This window comes from Spea bombifrons, chromosome 3, assembly GCF_027358695.1.
Source record: "Spea bombifrons isolate aSpeBom1 chromosome 3, aSpeBom1.2.pri, whole genome shotgun sequence".
Classification (NCBI taxonomy): domain Eukaryota; kingdom Metazoa; phylum Chordata; class Amphibia; order Anura; family Pelobatidae; genus Spea; species Spea bombifrons.
This window is the reverse complement of record NC_071089.1, coordinates 84,130,772-84,149,198: the sequence shown is the minus strand read 5'-3', so window position 1 is coordinate 84,149,198 and position 18,427 is coordinate 84,130,772. Positions and strand designations below refer to the sequence as shown.

At 36.9% G+C, this 18,427-nt stretch overlaps 1 protein-coding gene across 1 annotated transcript; it reads left to right on the top strand.

Annotated features, from left to right (window-relative positions):
- Positions 1-582: 582 nt before the first annotated feature.
- CLDN1 (claudin 1) lies at positions 583-10,423 on the top strand. Its single transcript, XM_053461157.1, has 4 exons — positions 583-869; positions 7,739-7,903; positions 8,491-8,575; positions 8,950-10,423. The coding sequence occupies exons 1-4, from the start codon at positions 647-649 to the stop codon at positions 9,110-9,112; spliced, it is 636 nt and encodes a 211-aa protein (XP_053317132.1). The 5' UTR covers positions 583-646; the 3' UTR covers positions 9,113-10,423.
- Positions 10,424-18,427: the final 8,004 nt, after the last annotated feature.

Sequence of the window (18,427 nt, the reverse complement as noted above, 5' to 3'; positions counted from 1 at the left end):
AATCAGTTCACAGCTATAGGCAAACGTAATATTGAAACATATTTCTTAACTTAAACGTTATTACAAAAACAACAGGAGTGGAGAATCTACATTAACTGGTTGATATTTGTGTACAAAAATAAAAAGTGCTGAGTGTCTGATTCATCTATTTTTCCATTTTATTGTTCCGTATGTTTGTGTATTTTCATGCCTGTCTTATAACTGTGTGGGGAACACCTGGCTTTGCAAATATGTATTATGGATGAGACAAAAACAATAGCTTCAGGGCTGGAGTCAATTAAGCCACCAACCCACTAGCAGTCAAAGCAAACACAAAAAGAAAACATGTAGTGTCGTATACTGTGGTGGGAGGGTGACTTCTCATGAGAATTTTTCAATTGGTGTGCTCAACCTACTAACCCTGTGTTATTCTACAGAATGCCACTAGGAGGACACTTGAAGACAATTTAAATAAGGCAGAAAAGTTGATTTTCTCATTCAGGTCCTAGCCTTACAATCTGCTGATCAGCTTGCTCTACTTCTCCCACAGAGTCTAAAGAGCGACATTTGACAAATATTTTTTTTTGTGTTTTACATTTTGAAAAAGGGGGTTATTTAGATATCAGCAGGTCAGGTAGCGTATAAGCAGTAATACTAATTCTAGAAGATGGCCAACGCAGGCTTACAAATTTTAGGATATTTCATAGCTTGTCTAGGTTGGGTTGGGTTTATAGTGGCTACTGCTATTCCTCAATGGAAAATGTCCTCCTTCACTGGAGGTGCCATTATCACTGCTCAGGCGACCTATGAAGGCCTCTGGATGTCGTGTGTCATGCAGAGCACTGGACAGATGCAGTGCAAGACCTATGACTCGCTGCTGCAGTTGGACAGTAAGTACATTTTTCTTTGTATTCTTCACAGTGGCTACAAGAGAAATACACAATGTATACTGCTGGTGAACTAACTAAAACAGACCAAATATATTCGTATATGGGCAAAAAGGTAGCTTCCCGGGATATTACAGAGGTGATAAAGGAAGACATCATAACAAAATATGGGGAAACCATGCCCGTACAAAAACTGGTGAAGTTAGTATTATTTTTGTATACAAAATAAAAAGTTACTTTAACTCCTAAGAGCACTTTTCATGTATTAGTAAATCTATCCCTGTCACTCTGACTGTGATAGAGAAATAAAATAACTCAGCACTCTCACCTCATTAGTCTCGTTTCTGCTCCAGTAACGGTATCAGGAAATGTTGTGTACGTAGGCTTTGTAAACTCGCTTTGAAGAACTTAGACAATACACGTAAGTAAGTACTACAGGATGCACATGAAACAAGCAACATTCTAGATTCTAAATGATTAGATGGCTATTAAAAAGGATACACTTTACAAGGCACAGAAATTTATGATATACTTCTTGCGTTCTTGACATTGACACATTTATAATAAATGACAAAATTAACTATTCAAAAAAATCAAGAATTCAGCGAATACCATTCATAAAACACCTATCTATGGCATAAACATTAGGGATTCTGCCACACTATACGGCCATATATTGCTTAGATCGCCACTAGGTCAGAGTACCCCAAGCTTGACGAGCCCTAATTTTTTTTAATTAGTTTGGTATTCGCTGGGTATGCACTGAATTCTCGCTTTGTTTTGTGTACATACTGGTCATTATTGTTCTAGGGAATCTTAATGTTTATGCTCTTTAGGTTGAGTGCTCCCCTATTTTTGTATATTTTTGTTCTGTGCATCATTAACTATTACTGTAATTGATGTCTTGAATTATTTTAGACAGTTACACTACAGGTTGGAAAGGGGTGGGGAAGCTATTGTCCCCCAAGTAGCTTTGATTACAAAAAGTTTGACATAATGTTTTTTCCTGCATTATTTAACATATAACACCCAGGATGCCTAGAGTTATATGAACTATGGAAATGTACACTGTACAAGTATCAGTTTTTTGCTCCTTGTGGGGGACTTTTATTGTTTTATTTATTGTTTTGCTTTAGGTGTGTGAGCTCGCTATTCTTTTGGCCATTATACTGCTTTGGCCATTTGACTAAATTTGGTCGGCAACTTTCACCTGATTCCACCACCTGGACAATCCAGGAATAAAGAGGTATATCCCAGGTCCAGGACTTTATGACCCAGGGTAATACTGAGCTGGTGGTCATGCGAGTCAAAATTCCATAATGGGCAGACTGGGCAGCCTTTGGGCAACTAAATGAAGCTGAGGTAGATTGAGCTACAGTATCAGGGTGTACATGTGCTGGAGATTTGTAAACTGTGGATTGACCCGTAGCCTTGTCAGTTCAGATTCTGTGGTAAGAAGATGGAGTCTGTAGCAATAAAACTGTGAGCAGGTTTTGATCTCTCGTTTATTCTCATCATTATTCTCTCACATTTTCCCTTTTCTTTCTCTCTTTCTTGTCTCTTCCCTCTGCAGTCACTGATAGCCCACTCACGTGTGCAAAAAGAGGGAACCCTAGTGCACACTCACGCATGCACATACACAGGAGATTTTGTCATGTTCCCTGGTGTATTTTCAATTAAGCACCACTAGTTAAGTGGAAATATAAGGATAACTGCCTCCTTAACATGGACCTCCTATTTAAAGGGACACTCCTGCCATCATACACACGTCAATGCCTGTGATAGCGGAGGCATTTGTTGTTGTAAACACCTTGCAGATGCATTTACAGAATCCCTCCATATGCATTCCCCTTTCCCTATACATGCGTGTTCACCAAGTCTGCAGAACATGTAGGGCGGGGTTGCCTGTGTGCGTAATTGAATTTCATGGGAGCTCTTTCTTGACAATGATTGGCAGTGGCATGAAACATCAGACCACATAGGGGGCAGGGAGCTGCAGCTACCTAGGGTTAATAATATTTTTATAGGTTGAATGTATACGTTGAAAGTGTTTTCCAAATACTTTCATATGCATTTATTGGGCCCTGGTGTTTCCTATTAAGGTTCCTGACATGAAAAATGGAGACAGCAATTTTAGACCAAACAGAAATGGATTATTTATTTGAAGTTGATACCTTTTATTGGACCAACGTAGTAACAGATATAACGTCAAAAGCTTTCAGGGCCTCAGAGGCCTCTTCTCAAGGTTCTCAAAACATGAAGGCCACAAAACAAGCCACATGTAGGCAACTAATGAAACCTAGACATTTAGGTCACAACAAAAGGGAAAGAGTTAGTTGTATATTTAGGAGAACATACACCCAGGATAGTCTAACCCATGCTCGTAAGCACTGTCGTTTTCAGTTACGTAGAGTCTAGAAAAACTATACTCATGATAAGCATTTTGAAGTCTTAGTAGGACCAAATTTTAACAGATGTATTTTCATCAAGAAATGAAACCAGTGAAGCAGTTGCAAATGTATTAAATTCATACGCTCGAAAGCACATTACAATTACATATGAAACTAATAGCTAGACCGAGGTGGAGTTTATAACAAACCTGGGTAATGTGTTGTTCTTTGCAGAAAGGAAAATATATGCATCCTGTGGGAATATTGTCTTTGGATGGTCTGATGATTAAGAACACATTCGGCGACCAGAGTGATTTACAAATGTATGCTAGTCTCTGTGAGATAAAATAGTATACAAAATACTAAACTCCCTTCTGGCAGGTTCAAGTGAAATATTGAAAGTTGCGTCACAGAAAAAAGTCTTACTGCTTATTTGTGAAATGAAAAAAAATGAAAGGATGTGCTGTAAGGGAGCTTTTGAGCACACATGTTGAGGGTCACTGTTGTCCTACTTGGCCATTAGTTATTCTAGGTAGTATTGTATCTCTTTCAACTTGTCTTGTAGCATAAATGAATCCCCCCAAATTTTCCCCAAGGGACATTGGCTCCCTTGTTACGTGGTAGAGGGATCGCTTCCTTCCCAAACATGCTGGCCTAGGCTTAGTCTAGAATACGCCATTTATGTATTTACCCTGGTTTAGATCTAAATAGTTGTGTTTCAGAACATATTAATACAAGTAAGTGAATTCTTTATGGTAGAAATAAACAAACCTCTCTGAGTTTGACCTAGTGCTTCACCGGCTCTCCAGGTTCGTTTCATCTTTCTCCAGACAAGGGAGAAGTGTTTGGCCATGCCTACTCCCTGCCCAATTCCCCTGCCACTCTCAGCAAATGTAAAGCAGCATGGTACTAGCCGTGCTGTTAGCCCAGCCCCTAAACATGGCTAGCTCCCCCTCATACATGACTAGCCCCACCTCCATTTGAAGCTACTAACACCTAAGAGGGAGAGCTCTAGGTGGCCCATCTTGGGAAGTTATGGCAGATAATTACCTTGAGCATGTCTTGTAATAAGTAATCACATATCACCAAGCAGCATAAAGGAGTGGGGCTGCAGGGGCCAATATTATGACCCTGTGTCTATGTTTTTGTCCATATTTGCTTAATTTAACAAATGCGCAATCAGATGTATATTCAAACATTTGTATGACGCAATCAGTTAAGAAGACCATGTGTATAGTGCCAACAATGAACGAAATGGACAGAAACTTAGTGAGGTTTTGTCAACCATATTTTTGGAGCATCCCTAGCTCCATACCCCCCATTATATATATATGGAATTTTTATTTTTTCAATCTAATTGTGGAAAATCTAGACTCCACTGTCTGTTGCAGGACACATTGTTCTGCATTTTACTGTATGTAAAACAAACATATCTATTCTCTGCTGTTTCCATAGAAAATGTACGTGTGTAGTAAAAGTCTCTTAAATTGATAAAAGGTCTTTCAGCCAGCCTACTCATGTAGGTGAGAATGTGGACAATGCAGAACATGTCTAATCTTATAACTGCAATGTGAATTGCAGACAAGATATTACTTGTCAACACAAACGGCAGCGCTACATATTTTCTGTAAATGCTTACCTCTCCTCCCTAAAAGTAAGACAACGGCTTCAAAGCAATCCACTTTGAATTTCTTCTCGCTTTATTAACTACTTCAGGCATGGTAAAACATAGTCCTGAAAGCACAGGCAGGTTATCATTATATGCCAAGTGTAGAAAAAATGACTTATGTGATACAAATCAAAATGATTGTGGCCTACAGGCCTTAAACCCCAAACCATCCTTGGTACAAAAAGTATGACAAGAAGAATAAGTGTCTGTCTGTATGCTGTAGATAATAAGAGTGTTGGGGCATTTCCGATAATGTAAATGTGTCTTCTGAATATGGGATATGGAATAGGAAGGCAGTCCCCAAGGTGTAGTCTTTGATTCAAGAACATGGACTAAATGACTCTTTATTCAGAAAAATGTTCAGCAACAATAGATCCAAGTAAATCCTAACCGTAATATTAGTTTATTTCACTTTATATAGCCTTCAGAAAGGTCCATAAGGGAGGTGCAGTGGGTAAATGTGCATGTGTGTGCACACTCCTATACACGCTCTCACAGTCATTTCTGTTGGTTTGCCAAATGCAGTTGGGTTCAGGAACCATTTAGCCAATCTAGTCTACCTGTCTTCCTTGCTGTAAAGACTCAAACCTCAAAGTCACATCTTAGATTTAGGATGGTCATATGCGTATCCTTTGCATATTTAAATTCCCTCACTCTATTAACCGCTACCACGTCTCCTGGGAGGCTGCACCACTTATCTACCGTGCTCTCAGTAAAGTAGAAATAACCTTACCTTACATCTAAGTCTCTCGTCCTCTAGTTTTAGATCATGGCTTTTTGATCTAACATCCCTCCTCCTTTGAAACTAACTTCCCTGTTGCATTTTGTTAAAGCCTTGCTAAATCCCTTTTAAATAAAAAAATGAGGGTTAGCTATTGCTGGGAGGAAATTCCATATATCTACTACCCTGTCTACCTTTGAGAAATTAGTTTTGCCAAGACAACATTGTCAAACACTCATGATTTCCACGATGGTAACTACAGGACATTCTATAGAATGTGGGATGTTTTTATTTTCTTTGTTCTATGAGATCAAGGCAGTTTTGCATTTCAATAAGTCTGACAGACATGGTATGTAATTACACTGGAAGAGCTGAAAATGCATTTTTTTGTCTCAAAAACATACCAGATTTGAAGAAAGGGTAAGTCTATTCATACAGTGCAAAGCGCTCTGGCTTTAAGCATTTTGGATGAACTTACAAAGAAAACATTTTCTGGTTCAGACTTGCTCACATGTTAAACATGTTGCTACTTTTCAAGCAAACATTTGGCAAGTATTAAAACAAGGAGGATTTCAATTATGTTATTACATGGTCACTTTTCTCCAGATAAGTAGAAACATAACAAACACCAGCAAGACTCAATCCTCGGCTGCTAAAATAATAGCACTGCTGCCAAACTAAATACATACATGCGCATATTCACAAAGAAAAGTACGGTATTACTACAGCCATACTCAGTGGACTTTATTCCGAAACTTAACACAATACACAATATCTGGCCCTTTATTTATTCACAAGAATAGCAATAAAACAACTTGTCCAGCAACACAACTATGGACCAAAAGTGGTGTTGGTGTCGAGCTGGACATTATGAATCTCCTGTTGCGTTCTGACAAGCTGGTTGGCGTGTTATGGAGTCCAATAGAGTTTTATTGCGCTCTGGGTCCTATAATTTTGTAGGTTGGAACCATTTAAGATTGGCTGACAAATCAGTTTCCAGTGCCTAGACAAGTTGATAATAGCCGTTTGCTGCAATTCAGCAGTCAAGTCGACTGTAGTTGTGGGAACTTGAACTGTATGCTGAGCTGGCAGTCTTTAGTGACTTTAGTCAAAAGACACGTTTTTTCATTTCATACCATACTGTTTTGGACATAACATATTTTACTGTTGGATAGCATTTATATTTTTCCCTACTTTTCAGAAAACCACAAGCATTTTGTAACAATGTAAACAACAACATTTGATCTATACATAGTTCAGCTACCAGATATTGGCATATTCTACTTCTTTTATTTTTTTAAAAAAAAAGTTAATAGTTGAGAGTTGTCTTTCAACACGTTTCAGGTTATATATACTGGGTGTTGGTCGCTTATAAAAACTGATTTTCTTTCCTGTATTATCAATCAGATATCATTTGCATTTAAATATAAAAAGTCACAGCAATTTGTACATCTGAATGGGAGTTTAGATATTCATAAAATCAAAATATAGAATAATTCATCAGGAAAGATGTCCTCTGTTATATTGGGACTATTATATCATTTTATCACCGGGGGGCATTCAGCAAACTTCCTATACCCGATTTATTCACAGTATTCATGGCTTGCAATCAGCAAAATGGATCCATTAATGTTAGAGCAGAAATGCAAATTTCTTGACTCCTACATTTTATGGTGCAGTATACTAAATAAAACCATGTAATGAAGTTTGACGATTAAATTAAGTAATTTTTTAATATTTAAAACACATCAAATGTATTTAATGTTAGATAAAACATCAATTGCAATCTCTAGTCCTCGGAAGGTTTAACCACATACAAAAAAATAAGACAGAAAAGTTTAAGAAGCTTTTTTTCACGTCTTTTGTGTCACATGATATTCAAGCCTTTCTGGCAAAATTATGACTGAAGAAAATTTTACTTGATTAAAGACCTATGTCTGGGAAGGGTTAAGGCATTTAACAAGTTGAACTACCTTTGATTTCAATTGAAGCACAAGGAAGCACAATTAAGTAATGCTACAATTTAAGTTCATGTATACAATGTACAAATACGATAAGGGCCTTTCCTAACATCTCCTCTCTATATTGACAGGAACTTTGCAGGCCACTCGAGCATTGATGGTTTGTGGGATCCTCGCGGGGTTCTTCGCAGTGTGCATTGCTGCAGTGGGGATGAAATGCCTGACGTGCCTTCAAGATGATGAAGTGAAAAAGGCTAAAGTTGCAGTAGTGGGTGGAATCATCTTCATTATTGCTGGTAAGTACAAACCCTAATAATGCAGAAACCTTCAGAGCGTCAGTTTACAGGTTTATTTCTTAGACCTAAAAAATAAAGAGACCTTAGGTTTGCCCGTCTACGCAAAGGCACTTCATTTTACCTCTTGGTTATGTTAATTAAGTACAGTTTCACATAGATAATGCTATGACTGAGCTGTAAATCATGTTAGGCAGAACAACTAAGTCTGAGCTACTGTTTTATTATTTGTTTAAAAGCATTAAAATACATACAATAAAAAAGATCTTTTCTACAGCAATGGCAACAAAACCCTTCAAACTATCAAACCTTCAAACTTCCTCCTCTTGTCAAATGATTTCTGCTAGAACTCAATGGCGTCTGGGAAAATATGAATGTGGGAAAACATGATATGATTAAGTTATTCAGCAGGATAAGCATATTTACATTAAAAGGAATGGTGATACATTACTGAGACATATTATATTCTAGGGTTGTATTTAGAAATGGCTTGCTCAGGAGGATTTACACATGAAGCCAGTTTGCATTTCCATTTCTATTCTCTCCTTGTAGTGTCTGTGTCTTATTATGTGACGGAATTTCTGTTCTAGGTCTTTGTGTGCTGATAGCAACAGCCTGGTATGGACACAGAATTGCCCAAGACTTTTACAGTATAATAACTCCCACCAATGCCAAGTAAGTTCTAGTCCAATTTTTCCTAACCACAGGTTTTTGCAAAAATGAAATAATAATTTGTGTATATTCTTTATTCCTATGCAAAACTATCTTACATACAATTCTCAGACTGGGCTTGGATATCAATCTTCTCATATCAAATTATAGAAATATGGAGGTTTTAGATAAGGCCCACAAATTATGCTCTTTTGTGTAATATATGATACTGTGAGTGTAGTCCGTGATTGAGTTCTTTTTATCCAATTCCCCTTGCTACAAGCAAGGCTCTGAATTTACATTAGGGCATTTGCACCAAAGCAATGTGTCCAAGATACTGGTACTGAGAAGAACTTGTATACCTAATGGAGCTAAGTTTCTTCTTTTTTTTCCTCCAGGTATGAGTTTGGTCCATCTCTGTTTATTGGGTGGGCTGCTGCTGCTTTGGCAATCATCGGTGGTGCCCTGTTGTGCTGCTCTTGTCCTAAGAAAGAGGTATCCTACCCACCACCCAGAAGCTATAACAAGAATGCACCCTCTGCAGGAAAAGACTATGTGTAACGAGGAAGAATATTGAGGAAAATCACTGCCACTCAAGACTCTTAGCCGCTTGCCACTATGACAATGGGCTCTGTACCCCATTACCCCCTATACTGCATAGATGCCCACAACACAATGAATTGGTTTGACCTTTTATAGTGACAACACAAGTGGCCTCTAATATTAGAGGAAATCAAAGGCAGTGATTCGTTTAAATAGCTGGTCTTGAACAAAAATCTAATTTCAACAATAAACATTTATAGGAACTATTTGTAATTGGGAAAGGGAATATATGTGTGTTTATCTGTGTGCGCACCAAGAAAGAACTTCCACATATACTGTGTGAGAAGTGTATTAAATACAGATGCATCCCAGTATTGATATATTGCTCTAAATTCCTATTACATCAAACTCTGGGACTCGGTTTACAAACAATAGGCCTACAGACGATTATTATTTACACCCTTTAGTTAGACTTTACTAATGAGAAAAAATATTAAAATGAAAAGATTTCCAAGCCGTGATGGCATCACATTGTTCGGTAACAAAAAATGTATGATTTACAAGCTGTGCATGTCTTATGTTTAAAACAAAGTGTTTTGCTAGCTGTAAAGTATTGACAAATTGCCTCATAACGTTTTACAGTATAAATGTTAGCAAAGCTGGCAGACACTTTAAATGGTTAGCCAGACACAACATAACGGCCACTTGTAAATCTCCATTGTTGTGATTTTAACTCTAGGACACGAAATCACTTACCATATGGAGCCGTTGTGACAAGAGTACCAGGTTGAAAAAAAAGAAGCCAATAATAAATATTTTTTGGGGTTTAAAAATGGTAACCGAGATTAACCAAATTATCTATACCTATAATCTCTATAATATAGGCATTTTGTCCATTCCTATCAATTTTAGTTTTTAAATAAATGTAAAAAAAAAAATTCCTGGAAATATGTGGCTAAAAGATGAATCCACTCTACCTAATGATGTAAACAAATTGAGAGCTAATATTTTAATAAAAAATATTACTACTCTAACAAAGTACCATATACAAGTTTTATATTAAGGAAAAGACAATCATACTTTATCTTTCATTTAAGTGCAGTGTAAACTGAAATATTTAGTGCATTGTAAAATTGTCTATTTTGCTTGGGTTTATCGTGAAATTTTGTCAGTTCCAACCTTTTTTTTTTCTATAGCAGAGAAGAAAAGGAATGAATTTAATGTGCAGAGTCGTTTTAGCTCACTGTACCTTGTCACTCTGTATCGAACAGGTTTTTATGGATATTTTTTAGATGTAATCTTTTTCAATAAATGAGATTTTTACAAACATCACCTGTTTGGCCTACTTTGAGCATGACAGTATTTATAACCATAGTGCTCTGTCTCCTATCGGTCATGGGCTGGTGTGGAAGAATGAAAATAGTTGCAGATAATGTATGGGAAAACCAATATAAAGGCATATAACAGGTTATAAGGACAAGATTTGTTAAAGCTTGTTGATCCACTGAGAAATCAAGATGTCTATGTGCATACATGAATTCCTTCCTTCAGAGGCATGAGACAGGTAATGCTTTAAATGCAGAAAAACGCAAAAGTATATCTAGACATGTTACTAGCAGAAAGAGGGATGTGGATATACTACAGGAATACCCCACATTAACGTACTCAATGGGATCCATAGCATGTATGTAAAACGAAAAAGCACTAACCTTTTCACTTATCAATGCATGTACTGCAATCGTCATTTCCACCACAAAACATGCAATGCTCAAAAGACATGCGAAAGACGCGAAAGAGGAGAACTGATGTCATGCTGTTGTGTGTCCGTTCTCACGAGGCGAGTGTACGCAAAACAGGGGAATGGTTGTGCTGCAACTATGTCCTTACTTGCAAGTGTCCTTAAAGTGAATGTCCTTAAAGCGGGTTATACCTGTACTTTACAGACCTCTGGTCATACCTTACCTGGAGTACTGTGTAGAGTTCTGGAGACTCCATGTCCAGAATGATATTGACATTCTGGATAGAGTTTAGAAGGGGGATAATGGTTTCCATTAAAACAAAATGATCAGGAAGTAGTAAGGGAGCTCAATATGTGTTTCTTGTAGGAGAAAGAGAGAAGATATGTGATAGTAACATTCCAATACAATAATTTAACTAAAACAAGAGCTCATGATCTAAAACTAGAGTGTTAGTAGCACAAGTAACACAAGTGAAACGTCTTCCGTGTAGAAGTACTTTAATGCAGTGCATGGGATAAGCATAAATTGAGATTAAGCACTGTTTAAGGTTTTAGTTTTTATAGCAGGAAAAATGAAGAGATTAGATAGACAAAGCCTATGTTCCTATGTTAAGGGAGCCAGTGTATCTTGTACATGTCCCGGTTTCCTATAAGGCCTCAAGAAGATGTCCTTATTCTGTGGCATAGGTGTGCAATGTTTGTATGCAGGTTCACTGACACGGTTGCACCCCTCGGCTTGGATCTTAAATGGAGTAGTGTTCTTTCGGCTTTGCAGCTGACATATTGAAGACCATCAACGTCATGCGATTGCTAGGTTTATATATGTCCTCAGTGAAAATAATCAGGGCCTTATGTTTTGGCATTACATTTCTATACCATCACAGATTACCTGGACAAACCATACTATTATAAAGCCAGGATTTAATGATTAATAACCTTTTAGTTTACTTACTATATGAATGTATTGGGTGAAAAAAAAATCATTTAAGGATTTCAATTGATTGATGTATGCTTTGGGTTTATTTTTATCTGTATTTCTTCCTGAGGGTCAGCTGTGCTAAATAGATACATACGCCAACTCTCTCCTCCAGACATGGCTACAATAGATTCAGATACCACCACCAGCCAAACATGTAGCTGTACTAAACTAGATAAATATATCACGTTCTCCTTATATATATAAAGAGGTATCCAGCTGCTGTCACAGTTGTACTCATACATATGCCCCAACCCATCTCCAGCACAGATCTCAGCACTAGAGCTTCCTCCTTCCTGATTTGATATAATTTCCGGTTGCTCTGCATCAGCAGATATTGGGGAGGACTTGTTAGTGGAGAGGTCTGTACCAGCAGTTGCAGAGGCTTCTAACTCCAGACGCTGGTGGCTGCTGGTGGGATGGAGGTCCACTGGACAGCTGTTCTCTGCCTGTGGGGTAAGCGTATGTAAAGGATAGCTGCCACTTATGGGCAGCGTTAATGACAGCCAAGTCTGTAACCAGGGAGCAAACAATAGCTCACAAACTATGTGTCGAAGATCACTGATCTATAATAATTCTTTTTCGCAAAGCCATTGAGGCTAAAGTTCAAGTAAATTGCAGATTTAGCACTTTACATAATTACTTTGAGCAGAATAATTTGTTCCCGGTCTTGAAGCGATAAACAACCCCTAGCAACATTGGACCTGTGTCTGCTTGATATGTTTTTAGATTAATATAGCAGAGACAAAAAAGGGATGTGAGAAGTAGGGGGATTCTTAACTACAGGTACCTATCCATGATATAAAACAGAAGATTCTGTGTTTTTCCAAGTTTAACCTTGTTCCGAGTCTCCTTTCTACTCTTGGGTTAAGTTAATCAGATAAAATGTCAAACTCTACATTCTAACCATTAAATCGGTTTCCCACACCGATATAAAGATTGTTACAACTATTTTGGGGTTAATATTATGTATTGTATTTTAGATCCTTATTACTTTTTTTCACAGATTACACATCATCGTGAAATGATATATGCAATGTCCTTTTAGAAAAACTGCCTAATAAATCAACATGAGGTTAATCACCAAAGTCAGGAGGCAAGATAAAATCTGAAAATGTAATTTTAATGGCGGTGGCATATTTAAAGGTTTTGCAGTCTTTTGCAATTAACATAGAAATAATGATGTTATTGATGGGGTGTTCTAATGAGAGATTTGACCTATTTAAAGCAAACAAAAAGATAAGCGGTATGCTTCCTTTGCTAACAGCACAAGTAATGAAGAGGAGACATTTGAAAGTTCTTGTTTATCCTGATCCTGTCTTATTTGGTACTGACTAGTACCTTGATCAAACACGACACATGATTAGCAGGAATAGATGATGAATAATATATTACAAACGTTCCCTCTGGTACAGTACAAAGATCAGATTTTGGGACATCAAGCACTCAGGAGTGACTTTAGGTATTAAGGGCCCCTAAACAAAAATGATCAATGAGCTCCATCTGTAATGAACATAGTAATAAATATACATAAAGTACAAAATTACTTATTCGCTAGGTGTAAAGTACATTACAGAGGCATTACTTTGTGAGAATTAAAACTAGAAACTTACTAGAATGTGATATAATGTAAGAAAGTTTTACTTTACTGAGAGGCTGGCAGATGAGTGGAAAAGTAAAAAAAAAAAAAAACCCTTTATAAACTGCATTGTACAGATTTTTACTAAAGCCACAATAATTCTGAGCTCATATATAAAAAAATTAAAAAATAAATTATATAATTGTATATATTTATATATTCATTGCTTTTATCTCAAAACATATATTGTATAATCGTCTTTGAACATTAATTGTCCTGACTGCAAAATGTTTTAGGTCATTACATACATCTGAGTCTTACTGGAAATGTTACCTGTATATTCAATAGGGCCTTGTTCACAGTAAGTGGTAAGTTTAAATAACTGTTTACTATGTGCATAAAATTGTTACCTTCAGTAATGTTAAATTATTAAACAGCAAATTAAATTTTTTTGTGTGTTGAAGCCATGTTTATTTCTGGCACATAACTTTGACATATAATTGTGGATTCTACAACTTGTGTATGTATTGCAAAATCTGAATGTCTGGCGTTTTGCAGAAAGCATGTCAGGACAACGCAAGGCTAGGAACTTTATCTCAGATAATCTGTTTGGGTGTTTTTTTGGGTTAGGTGGGGGCTTTTGAATCCTTAGCATAGGGGTATTATTTAGTATCTCTAAATAGCGATGGCAAATACCATCACACTGTACAATGGGGAGTTATATGTAATCGTGACTGATGTCACATGATTCAAAGCTAGTATTTTGTTTAGCATGGGCTGGCTTGGAAGAATGAGAGTTCTCATTCTCACCACTACGGTGCAACTTCTGGCAAGTTATGCTTTTCAAATTAAAGAATTTAGTGGATTAAAGAAAATGTAAAAAACATATGGCGCTAACCCTTTTGTGTATATTTAAACACAGAAATCATTACAAGCCATGAGACATTCTTAAACAAGTTATTGAATTAGCTTTTGTAATGATGTGCAATATAAATCAATCCCTGGTGTAGGTTAAATTATTCATTTATTTAAGGGATTTATTTATCATTTTGTTTCATACACATTACTTTTTTTTGTATTTATTTGGAGGCATTGACTATTTTTTTTTTTTGCTTGCTGTTATTGTATGTTCTTTATTTGGGAAGGGGTTAGAATTGATAAATATTTAATGATTTTTTTTTAGAATTCCTTGGAGTGCTTTTTTAGCGGTGGCACTTTTCGTGTTTCCCATCTTTTGTTTAATCCGCTAATTACATCATTTGTGATTTACAGCTACTATAGTACCTTTTAAATGAACTTTATGGGATTTGGGAACTAACCTATATTGTACAGGGCTCACCTCCCAGTGTTTGATGTTAGCCCTGTTGATGCCCGAACATCATTCCTATAAAATGTAACCTTAGTTACTGACGCCATGTAAGGTATGTATCTCGATCTCAGATCAGCTACCCGTTTAGGTCTTTACTAGTCATATTATCAATTAACTGCATAAGGATTCACCCCAGATATTTTGCTAAGCTGTTAGCTTCAGTTTACTACCATATTCATGTACCTTGGAAATTTTAAGACAAGCCTCTGGGTCTAAGCGTTTTCTCCCAGTCTCGAAGTAAATGGGCAGATTCGCAGGAATCAAACATTTTGGACTCCTTTCTATTATACTCTTATTTAATATTATATGGGCAGCCCAATTGTGGTCGCAATCAAAACTCATGCTTGTATACAGGAGACTTAATACAAAATATCTTGAGTACTTTACGACTAAAGGACACTTCTTAGTATAATTTGGTTACAGCCATGGCCAAGTCAGTTCAACAGAACTTTGTGATGGACTATTAAAGGGTTAAAGCCGAATTTTAGAACTTTCCCTGGTATGGTAGCTAGGCAAATGTTATCTGCTTCAATTTAATAAGCAAATTTCACGCATGCATACCATTTTTGTTTATTTAAGGTTGCATTAATGTCAGGATATATAACAACGGTAAATGTGTATGCATCTGTATGTGTTTAACATTTAATGTACTTTAATTATATTTTAATGCTTTAACAAAGCTGAAGTATTTTCAGTGTTTTACAATCTCCAAACAGATCAAATCCCAAAATTGCACTCGTAATTGTTTTATTGTTTGCTAAACAGAACAAAGTGTTCCTACTGTTGGAAGGTCAGAATGGGTGGCTTGCTTCTGTTGTATTCTCTTGACCACCTGTCTTAATCTAATGCTGGAATTTGTCATTGGGGAATATGTGAATACGGAGAGACGTTCCAGACACAGCAGTATTTCTGGACTCCAGCCTGCATCTTTCATTAGGGTGAGAGTCAGGTCAGAATAAACAGATGCTAGACTCCAGATAGTAAGTCCTCTCTGAAGCCACTCCTCGAATCCTGTTTTCGTTGAGCTGAAGGAAAACAGAGAATAAAAATAAGAACGTGGGGTGAAGTTTCAAAACACCTGACCTTCAAATTCAAAATAAAAATCCAATGAACTAAGGAACCCGTCTCCCAAGAAATACTTTGATGTGTGTGCTGTGCTAAAATATTATGGTCTCTGGAAGAAAAACAGCGAGGACAGATATGATATCTCAGAACAAATCAGATTTTCTGTACAGTTTGCAATATTTCAGTAATAAACCATCAAGTCAACGCACACACATTTATAACGGGCTGAATTAAATATTATGTGGGAAACCGGACCCATGATATTATAAAAGCATCATGGGGAAGGATACCATGCTAACAATAAAAATATATAAATCAATAAAGCAATACATAAAAATAAATCATAATGACATATTGTCACAGAATGGGCTTTTTAATAAGAACCGGATCCCGGGGAAAATCCTAAAGCACGGTTTTCTTAACACAAATATAACACAAAAAGATAATTTATATTGACACTCATGCTCAGTCCAGGAATTCCAGTCAGTAAAACAAAATAAAAATAAACTAAAGAAAATACAAGACCAGAAATGAAACCTGACACAATTTTCTTTTTTTAAACTATTCCACATTTCTAAACAAAGTTTACACAGAGATAAATCATAAAACATACATTTATATAGGAAGCATAGATTTATAAGGACATTCCAGGTATCCCCACTAGGTGTCCAGGCCTACAGGGCAGCTCTGGTAGGTGGACTGGTGATTGGCCTTGGTCACTCTTTGCTTACTTTGTGATTAATAGGACCTGTTACTCGAGAACTTGTCAGGGTTGGTTACCTCGCAGGTTTGCTTCATTCCAGAGGAATAGGGGTTGGACGAGCCCCAATTAGTCTTTAGTGGGTATAGGGTGGGCAGGAGGTAGGCAGTAGTGGGCCTGAAGTTGGTGGAATCTGGGCAAGGAAGACCGCTCCTAAAATACAATCTCATGCTTGTCACCATAGCAGAATAGCGCTACCATAGTTTTTGTGCACTCATGTATACAAGTTTCACTTTAGCATCTAAATAAAGTGCTGCAACATTTACTTGGTGAGATGCTTTTTCTACCCTCTGACCCTTCCCGCCTCCATTTGGATTATACGATTGTATATATTGTTTTTTTTCTCTCTAAAATGACCAGCTTTTCACTGTTCAGACACCATGGGCTCAGATGACATTGTTACAATATACAGAGCAGGAACGGCATTATGAAACGGCCATTAAAAAGAGGATATAGTGACTTTGCTTTGCAGCATAAAGGAAATGTCAGGCTCTATTATTTGCTTTGAAGTGGTTATTAGTTTCAAGGTGGAACACGGGTGTTGCATTTTACAACAAGAAGACAAACTATTCTTGACAACTGTACGTGTTCAAAGGGCCTTTAAGCCATCTGCAGATTTATTCCAAAGTCATTTTAAGGGGAAACCGACTTATTAAAAATATTTATAATAATCACAAAACTGAAGTTTTTCTACTAATGAAAATAAATGAAAGGTTATTCTAGCAGCTGAATTATTGGAACCAACATTTGTGTTTTATTTTTTTTTCCTACTCATTCATGCTGTGTACGATTTAAAAGAGTAGAAGAAAAAGAAACAGAAACTGTACAAAGCATGAAGAGCTAGATAACTTACCCAAGTTTCATTCACTTGACCCGGGCTTCGTTTACCTTGCTCAGGCTGCAAATCAGGTCTTCAGATCACACAAAAAAAGTTTGAAAATAAGCCCCTTAACAGGACGAGCCCACCACAGGAACCAAATCCCCAGTAACATGTTAAGGGAGTCTCACGAAGAGCCCCACATATGTGATCTCTGAGGGCAGGTCATGTGTGGGTACAGGTTAAAGCTGAATGCTTGTGAAGCTGTGAGAGAACGGACTCAATTGCGACCAGAGGCACAAAAGGAGCATAATAGGTTTGAAAAATCCATCCCTGTGTCTGGTTTATAAGGGCTACTAGTTTCCCGAATCCTCTAGTCCACTCTTCATACTTTATTTTGTAGTCTTTGGGCAATGCACCTTAATGCTCTTCACTGCCAGAAACGTTGCATGCTGTTTTCAGTGTACAGGCAAATAACAAACATTTGGACAATTTCTAAACATATAAAACAATAATAAAGTAATAAAATAATTTCCTTCTGCAATTTCTATTGAAACAACATTCTTTCTGTAAAAATATTGAGACTTTAATTGCACACTTTGCTAGCTATGTGGCTGAGGCCTCCCATGACCCTCTTTTCAACTACGTGGGAAAATGGGTTCTTGTTCTGTCCAGTATAATGATTTACCGGTTACCCCAAGAAAAAAATACTTACCTAAATACAATAAGGTCCTGTCTAGGGACAGGAAGAGAAAAAAGAGTAATCTGATTGCAAAAGACCCAAAAGGACATAGGGTATGATGGTTATATATTTATAGGACATAGGATCCCTACTTACTTACTGATGTTCCATGCTGAGAAATGTCTGATGCGGCCATCTTGTAAAATATGAAAATAGGGGTCTATAGAAGGGAGATAAGGATTACACACTAATTTCTAACATAATGTTTATGTTATATTGGAATCCTTAAGATATTACTTTTTCATATTCTTTGGAAAACTCAAAGTAATTAATGTACACACCCAACC